The 9,465-nt window shown below is 38.0% G+C and overlaps 1 protein-coding gene across 1 annotated transcript in view; it reads right to left on the bottom strand.

Annotated features, from left to right (window-relative positions):
• Positions 1-2,416: 2,416 nt before the first annotated feature.
• The window catches only part of TEK (TEK receptor tyrosine kinase), a 41,745-nt gene continuing 34,696 nt past the window's right edge, over positions 2,417-9,465 (bottom strand). The window contains exons 16-23 of the mRNA XM_050913304.1: positions 9,053-9,163; positions 8,512-8,702; positions 8,000-8,113; positions 7,052-7,122; positions 6,407-6,447; positions 5,182-5,278; positions 4,626-4,725; positions 2,417-4,514 (exon numbers count right to left, since the gene is read on the bottom strand). Coding sequence (XP_050769261.1) covers positions 4,440-4,514; positions 4,626-4,725; positions 5,182-5,278; positions 6,407-6,447; positions 7,052-7,122; positions 8,000-8,113; positions 8,512-8,702; positions 9,053-9,163 — 800 coding nt within the window. The 3' untranslated portion in view covers positions 2,417-4,439. The remainder of the gene's footprint in view (positions 4,515-4,625; positions 4,726-5,181; positions 5,279-6,406; positions 6,448-7,051; positions 7,123-7,999; positions 8,114-8,511; positions 8,703-9,052; positions 9,164-9,465) is intronic.

Raw genomic sequence — 9,465 nt, 5'->3', positions numbered from 1 at the left:
AGGAACCTCCATCACCTGACTTGTCTTCTTCATAAATTCTTCTTGTATTTGAATATTGAATTATTAAAACCAAAATTGATAAAATACAGTACACAATAAATAAAATACTTTTAGATACTAACTTTTTTGTAAAAATAGCAAAATAAAACAGTCTTCTGATGCTGGAAGTAATGAAATTTCACCAAAACTGAAAGGTCGTGTGAATATAGGTGCAGTTAATCACTGGAACAGTGGCATAACTCAGAGTCATATCTCTGTCATCTCTCTGCTGCTGGCTGCTGTAAGCATACTTCTCTCTTTCCCACATATATTTATGATATAGAGTCAGCTACTGCAAAACCTGACCCAGCATCTTCGGGAGCTGGAAGCTTAGCTCATGTTTTGGAGGTGTGAGAGACTGGTGTGGTCTGACTGGACCTCCACAGTTTACAGAGGGACTTGCTAAAACGATTGGCTCCTACTGTGGGAATATCACCAGCTGTATCATATATTGTGCTATTAAGTGAATACATGAAAGAGCTCTGAAGTATTATAAAGAAACATTACGCTAGGTTTGCTTGATTTGAGGATTTTGACTTACAGCCTGGAACAGTTTGGCTTGCTTTGTTCCAACTGTTGTTTAATCGGCGTTCCCCTGTGTCCCACCAGTCGCCTTGCACGTGGCAATGGCTGATCAGTATGCAGCTTGGGGAAAAGCGAAACGGTGTGTTGGGAGCAGGGAATGTGGTGTACCAGCACAGGGAGGGAATTAGCAGCAAGAGGAAAAACTTGTGTTTGACCACAGCTGAACTATGCCCTTGTAATTTAATTGCTCATGCTCTTTAGCTGGGCCTCTGCTCATTTTCTGCATTTCCCTTCCCCCATCTTGCAGAGTTCACAGAATCACAGTATGGCTGGGGTTGGAGGGCATCTGGGGAGATCATCTAGTCTAGTCCTCTGTGGTGTCTAGTCAGGTTTTGAATACTTCTGACACTGGAGACTCTACAACTTCTCTGAGCAACCTCTTCCATGGCTTGACCGCCCTCAATGGAATTTCCTAGATTTCTGTTTATGCCCACTGCTTCCCATCCTGTCACTGGATACTGCTGAGAAGAGGCTACTTGCATCTGCCTTACTTCCTTCCATCGGGTATTTTTATGTTTTGATGAGATGTATGTAATTGTCAACATTTTGTATTTTAGTTTCAGTAAATGCCTGACCGTTATATTTTGGATAGTGGAGAGGGGCTGTGTTTGACTTTAAAGTTGTGTCAGGCACAGTCTGTCCATAAAGAAGTAAGAATTAAATATCCCCATCATTTAAGACCAGATCTGTGCTTCCTTTTGGGTTACTGTGAAGTGCAGCCATTGAGTGCATTAGCTTAATTCAGACATCCCCAAGGGTAGTTATATGTTACTTTTCAGCCAATCTAATGAGGGTAAAGGTGCTTGTTTGGAGTCTTTGTTACCTCTTGCCTCGCGATGGTATCTAGTGAACCTTGCGTTACACTAGCCAGTGATGTCTGTTCTCAGATCATTTCTTAGCTTTCCTGCCAAGCATGCTGTGTTCTTCTATAGGTCTTGAGTTTTGCTTGGACATACTAAGGACTTTTTGTTTTGTCTGCACTCTGACTGTGGAATAATCAGAGCTGTTGCACTAAATGGAAGTTGAGGATGGGGGGGGGGGGGAGGCTTGGGGGAGAGGCAGTGTGGAGACTTTGCTTCTGCCTTTTTGTTCTTAAAGGCTCTGCTTTCCCTGATGAGGTGTCTGATAATTTCTTTTTAAACTATAGATAACACTTGACTGTAAGCAGTTACCTGCTATACTGCATCACATAATCCTCAAAGCGTGGCCAACTCCACTTGTCTGAAATGCTTCTTTTCTTTCCCAAGCAAAAACTTGTACTGAGTATGAGCTTGATAACTGTATGAGCGAGAATATGAGAAAACTTATGCTGTGATATCAAAAAACAACATAGGGAATAGCTGATGATACTCTAAGCTTGTGCATAGATGTTGGCAGGTGTAAATAGGTGGAGGTGTATAAAGACTTAGGATGTGAGGTATTTGGAATAATGGAAAACTGTTGGCACTGGTAGCATTACGGTCTTGACAGCAAAGGAACAAATAGAAGACACTTGGGAAGGAGGGGACATGGGATCTGATGTATTGTGCTGTGGAAGGCAGAACATACAACCTGCTAATGGTGAAGCTGAAAACCTTTATATGCCACCTACTGCCGTAAATCGGGCTTTTCAGCACTGGATAAAAGACAGTAAAATCTAGCTATTGAACCTGGGAAACCCAGTGCACACTGCATGTATAGAAGCAATTTGTCTGTCTGAGACTCTGACAGAACTAGTGGATGTTTTTAATAGCTGTAGTTCTGTGATGTATAGACTGAACAGAGACATCTCAAGCTGTGTATTGGAGTTATTGTTTTGTGTATTTTTTTTCAAATGGCAATTTAAATTTAATTACAGCAGATTAGAAAGTTAATGCATGCCACAATGTTAAATGAAGATATGAAGAACACTTATAAGGACATTTAAATGCACTTCAGCTAAATTTAAGTGACACTTGAGCACTTAAAATGCAGACAGTATTAAGACCTATTGGGTTGATGAATGACTCTCTGCTTCTTTCCTTTTGTGGCATATTGGTCCAAGTAAAAGTTTGCCACAGAAGAAGGGGTTCACATCAAGTAGCAGAATAGTCAGTTATGTCTGCTTGTTAGAGATGTGTGAGACAATGAGCTGCATTGGACCCATGAAAAATTCTGTACAGAAAGTGGAGCAGTTCCAGCAGAAGTTGGTAGCTAGTTTTGCTTGGCCGCCTAGAAAACACCCATGGAGGTCCATTCCTGTTCACCTCACTGACCTGTAGGACCCTGGTTGGACTGCAAAATGCAATGCCCATGCTTCAAAAGTGCCCAGCCAAGTAGTCTTTTATGAAAAATATAGTGGAATTTGTTTCTCTTTTCCATTTTGGAGTTGTTCCTTGGTCCAGTGAATCTGCACTATTTGTAAACTCAGATTGTAGCACCTTTACTTACAGTGCAAGTTCTGCCTATCTCAAGGCCACACAGGTGATCTCAGCACCCTTGTTGGTTGACTTACTCCCTTTTAATAAGGCTCTTGGTGCTTCTCCTATTTGAGTCAGCCTGGTGTACGCCAGTAATGTTACTCTGTACTTTGCTGTGGTAACCCTGCCTTGCAACCAACCAAATGCCCACCCACAAACTAAGTATCAGAAGGGGAAAACTTCTTCTTTCTCTAGCACCTTCCTCCAAGTCTTGGGAGGTGACCTGATCCACCCAGCTAGAAAGTCACTGTGGTCTGATGGTCAGTTATGAGCTGGTGAGTGGGGCAATGAGGGGAACATACGTGCAAAGCGTGAGGTTAGCTGATACGTGAAGTTTGAATAGAGTAAGTGCACAGGATCCCACATGGTTGACTTGATACTAGAAGCTCAGGCCAATCCTGCCTCTATTTGTCTAACCTAAGGACTAAAAGATCTTTCTGGCAGGCCAAATATCATTGTTTTGAAGCATTTCAGTACAGTGTTTTTAAGAGGCCATACCACACTACAGACTGCATAAAGAATAAAATAAGCAAAAGTAAGTATGCCCTGCTTGTGTATAATAGGCAGTAATTTATAAGTATGCAGTGAAATTATTAAATGAAATACAAATTGAATAAGCCTCATGTATATCCAGGCTAATTGTAAAAAAGTTTTTTACAATACGTAGTATGTTCCTCAATCCTGTGCTTCATGATAATTTCTGTATGGCTGCCTCCAATAGCATTAAACACTTCAACATATATGCATATTTTGCATATAGGCAAACACTGACTGTTAAACTGGAAAACGAAAGAGCAATAGCATGCCTTATATGTTACAAGTGTTAATAGAATTTTTGAACAGATTACTTCTACTAGCTTACTTCTACATTCAAATAGGAGTCTTAATAATTAATTATCCTTGGTGAGCATACTGGAATGACATCTGCTTGCAACTCCCATTGTCACATTGAGGTTAGCATTTTTGTTTGAATCACAATGAAATGTCTATGAAATACTGCTGTAAGATACCTACTTTGCTACCAGTAGCTCTTCGAAAGTATCAAAAATATCTAAGATGGCAATACCTAATGCATTACAATATGTATGTATACACTATATCTACATGACTAGGAAAAAAGAAAACCCTGCATATGAAACAGCAGATTTCATGACTTCAGTCTATTCCTAGTCTGAACAGTATATACACTTCTACAGCCTGTGGAGGCAGAGGATACTGTGTGATATACACATACATATCTGTAGTAAAACAGTATTACTGTATTATATACAGTTAGAGCTATACACAGTTCTACACAGCACATCACATTTTGGGCTCCAGCAGATTCAGTTTTGATTTTCTTCAGTACATCATTGATGAATGAAAATTTCTCCTGTCTTAAGCAGCTTCTTCAGCGGAGCAATCAATGCCTGCGTAAGTAAACTTCTCATATAGGGTAGTATTCACATAGGTCTGGGAAGGAAATAAACAGAATGAGTGTGATGCAAGGTGCATTACCTCAATAATCGTAAACTATACTGAAATTATTCATGGCCTAATTCTTTTCTAGGGATTCATTCTTACCTTCCTTTCTTCTAACATCCTGTTCAGTGACACAAGTATCTGAGCAAATGATGGTCTTTCATATGGTTTCTCTCTCCAGCACTGTCTCATTAGATCATACCTTTAAAAATCAAACACCAGCATTTGATAGTTTAGATACATAGTTTAAAGCTACAAATTCATGTTTATTGGAAGATTGTGGACATTCCATTTTTCAAAGGAAAATGGATTTATACATAGCTGGAGTTACATTTTCCACAGCTGGTTGCTGTCTGGAATAATCAAAAAGCTCTCTCTGAGCTAAAGCCCAGCCATGTTGTGTAAAGAACCGGGTATCTGGCAGGAGCAGAGATCCTGGGAAAGGGTTCATGGCAAATAACAGTGCATGCTGGGTACAAAAGGATTTCAGTAATTATTCCCACTTGTGCACCCTTTTTAAAACGTTTTTTTAAAAATGTAGTTTTTATGTTTTCCGGAAAAAATGTTTGTTGTATTAGTTTCTTGTAGACATCATATATTTCCTATAGCAGATGTTGTGTTACTCTGTTTCGGTTTTTTTGCTGAGGCAGTTACTTACACCTCATCATCACAGTTGAGAGGCTTTTCCAGTCTGTACCCTTGAGGCAGTTTTTCATAGAGTTCTGCACATGTCATTCCACAATATGGTGTTCCACCTAAAGGAGAGTTTAACCATTGTTGTGAACACAAGGGGTTTTTAATAAAAGAAAGTTTAATTTCATAGCAGAAATGAAAAAGAATGACTGACTTAGTAACAGGTGAATTAGTCCAACGTTAAGGAATATTTTGCAGCTACATTTTTGTTGTTAATGTTTCCATACTGCTTAATGCACAGTGTTGAAGAGAAAAATAAAAGCGAGTATCAACTTTTATCATCTGTGGGGCTGGCCTGAATTTCTCTACAACTCTGAGGGCCTGCATCTGATTGTATTTGAACTGGTTTTGCAATACCCTTGATGGCAATAAGCAAGTCATTCCTTCATTAGCATGGTATTAATAAGATCTGGTATGGACTCATGGAGCTATTACTGTCAAGCTGGTTTTGCCCCTTTTTGCAGGTGTTTGGTTGCTTAGACTCTTGATTTTTCCACACTGCAGTGTGTTAGTTCCCATCCATATCTAGCGCAAACCCATTTAGTAAGGAAAGCTAGGAACAAATTAGAAAGCAAGAGTTCATGATTAGTCCAGTATGCAATGTGCATCTCAGTCAGCATGCATCCCTTGGCCAGCAGACCATGGGGCACACTCCAAGGCAAATCATAAAGGCTATGTAACACAGTTATTTTGAATGGTTTGAGGCTGTATCACATACATGATGAACAGAGGTGTGTGCAGAAATGAACTCTAAATTTTATTTGAAGATTAATGTTCAAAAATTTTCTTCGAGACTTCTTAGAGTAGGAGATGTTTGGCCCCCCCCAAGTGATTAAAATATAAGTCTTGATTTAAACTCAGGAAAGCTGCGGAAAAGCCACCCATCAAACTCAAAACATACTGGATTAGGGCTATATATCATGTGTTATGCTGCATTTTATATTTAGATATGGCCTAGGTTTTATAGTGCAATGAAGACATGGTCATTATGTTTTTCTCATTTAGAATGGTACCTGAATTGAAAATGTGACAATTACATTTCCAAGCATACTGAAGCTAAATAAAATTTAGTAGAATGAAACAGAAAAAATTGAAATATTGCAAAGCAATAAATTTTTAACAGACTGAGTGAAGGGAGGTGGCTTAGCTCAGAATGGTTTATTTGTGCAGTACAAAATTCAGATACTTACCTAAACTAACTATTTCCCATAATAGGACACCGTATGACCATCTGTAACAGAGGAATATTATGGAGTGCAAAAGGAATGCAACAAGATTTCATATATTAAAATGGTAGAGAGTTTTGCTAGAATTCAGAGAACACAGAGAAGTGTGATTCATTCTTTTATATTTTTTTATTAAGTTTTGTGTAATGATAGGGTTCGTAGAATCAGAAAGCAGGAGTGAGATCTTTAGCAAAATTAATTCACTGTGAGTCCATCAACCGGAGTCCTTTACTAGACTGTGAGCTCTCAGCAAATAGTGCTATTACAGAATTGCTTTGCCAAATATCACTTCTGATTTCCTGATTAACGTACTGAGTTCCTCTGGATCTCCCAAGGATTGATCAGGTTTCTGATTTCAAGTGAGAAATATAGCTAAAGTAGTGGCCCAAATCCAATTAGCTTGTGAACACAGAACTTTTTGAGACACTGATGATGAAATAAAAGTAACTTCTTTGTTGTGGGTTTTATTTTTGCTTCCATTGCTCACTCGTGCTGACACAGCTACTGAGTTTTCTGAGTTGAGTGAGTGTCTCATCCTGACTGTCAATCTTTCCTTGATATTGAAAAATATTTCTTTATTAAAAAAAGACCACTTGAAAACATACTTACACATCACTGTTTGTGGTGTAAACACTGTAATTCAAAGATTCAATTGCCATCCATCGCACTGGAAGCCGTCCCTGGAAAGTATTTCATGAAAGTTTATTTGTTGGTGGTTGGAATAGCAATATTGCTTATTTATACCCCAACAACTGTTCTGTGTGTTATCTTAATGAAAACTGACTTTATGCAAGCAAGCTTTATCAAGTAAATAAACTTATTTCTTTTAAGTTGTGCATTTACTTCCCAAAGGGACAGTTCACACTAAAGCTAATAGAAAATTTATTCAACCAGCATCAAGAGGAAATGGAAATAATTCCTGAGTGATGTCTTACGATGCCTTTAACCAGTCCTGTTCCTTTGATGACCCAGTGTTATTTCCTGGTCTATGACTACGTGATGCTTATTACACATCTTCCTCTTTCAGATCTTCCAAAGCATTAGCTCCGGACAGCTGTTTTTCCAGCTCACAGATCCTGACATGCCTCTGGTTACCATCTTGCTAACTTTGGCTTCGTTCAATAGAATTAGACCAGCTTGCCTTAGCTGGACAAATTCTGGTATGAAAATATTATTTTCGTAGCTGTACAGATCCGCCCACATGCGCATATCCTCTTCATATGTCAAATGTGTATTATGTGGTTTTTTATAGTACATTTTTACTAAATCTCGTAACTGGCTGCAAAATTGTTTTTTTTACTGCCATCCATATTCATATAAATAATTTTCAATTACACTGTATATTATTATAAACATGGTATAGAATTGATTTACAAGTAATGTATGTATATTCATAAACACAATATAAATATTTATACATGCTATTATGTAACATTTAAATAATCAGTTCTGTAGTACCCATAAGTTCATGGTTTTGTCCATGTGAAAACACAAAGTAAGAAACAAGAAAACAAAAAATGAGGAAAACAGACTGTATCAGTTTGTTTTGATCCTTACCATGGTCTTCTTAACGTAAACTTCTTGACCTCTTGATAAGCCGAAGTCAGCTATTTTTGCAACATAATTTTCTCCAACCAAGATGTTTCTTGCTGCCAAATCTCGATGAATAAACTAAAATAAAACAAAAAAAAAAAAAAAAAAAAAAAAGAACTCTCCACAGTATCTATGAGCTTTACATGTATTGTATTAGTGCTATATTGAAAATTGGAAGCATTCAGAATAAGAACAAAACCCAAACCAAACAGCTTGGTATGTCACTACCAAGAAGATTTTAAACTTTATCTGAAGGTGAAAGCAGTTAGTTACCGTGTCGTTTGTAAGTTTTAATGCCTCTTCCTTGATTCCCCATGACATAGTATTTGATAGGGCTAAGTGAACACAACAAAATAAAACTCATCCAGTGGTGCTATAGAAGCTAAAATTAAAACCTTATTTTGATTTCATTAAAAGGCATAGTCCCTGGAAAATGAATTGGTGTGCTTTCAGTGGGTAGAGAGTTGAAGACTGACCTGTTTCTGGCTCAAGTAGTCCATCCCTCTAGCAACATCTGCTGCAAAATGCAGAAGTTGCTGAGAGGAAAGTGTAGATGCAGTACTGTTGGCAATAGCAAATGCTGGGTCTGTCTCTAGCACTCTGCTTTTCCGAAGGAAGTCCAGTAAATTTCCATGGGGGGCATATTCAATAGCAAGATAAAGATATCCTAGTGAAACATCAGATAGTGAGCATATCACAAAGTAAAAGGTGGTTAGTAATAGTATTTGGACACTTACACTGCTTTGAGAGAAAAAGAAATAAACATAAAACAGACTGGAGGGGAAATATCAAACAGCGTAATTCCTAGGTGCAGAGGAGAATTTAGAGCTATTGATGAACATCGTTTCTGAAGGATTAATGTGGGCTTGTAGATCTAAACCCAAGTTTATTTGACTTTTTAACAAACGTTGCAGAAAGACCTGCTTATGAGCTAGTGTTTCTGTGGACTGGATGGGCTGTACTGTGGGATTTTTTTTAAACTAATTTTTAAAGTACATGTATTCAAGAGTATCTTACCCCGATGTTCACATGCTCCCAAAAGATTTATAATGTTGGGATGATGACCAAGTTTACAAAGAACTTCAAGTTCTCCAGCAAAGTCTCTGTGATCATCTTTTGAGGCGTACTCTGAAAATCAAATAAGCATGCATTTGTGTTTTCCTTTGAACTGAATTTATGACCATATTGTTGTTAATTATGAGGACTCTGGACTGCCTGGGACACTACTGCTTCAGCCCCAGTAGAAAGAGAAAAACTCTAAGATACATTAGCATTTACTGAAAAAAGTAGGATTTTTCAATCAAGGGAAAAAAAGAGAGAACTTCATGTCTGTAGCAGCCATCTGCAGAGAAAGAAAGCATCTTAATATACCACATCACTTCCCCTATTATTTGAGAATGTAAAATGTCATAGTAAATCATATGAAAACT

The sequence above is a fragment of the Gymnogyps californianus genome, chromosome Z, assembly GCF_018139145.2.
Source record: "Gymnogyps californianus isolate 813 chromosome Z, ASM1813914v2, whole genome shotgun sequence".
In the NCBI taxonomy this organism is placed as follows: Eukaryota; Metazoa; Chordata; class Aves; order Accipitriformes; family Cathartidae; genus Gymnogyps; species Gymnogyps californianus.
Note: the sequence above shows the minus strand (reverse complement) of the source record. Positions and strands in the feature narration are given on the sequence as shown.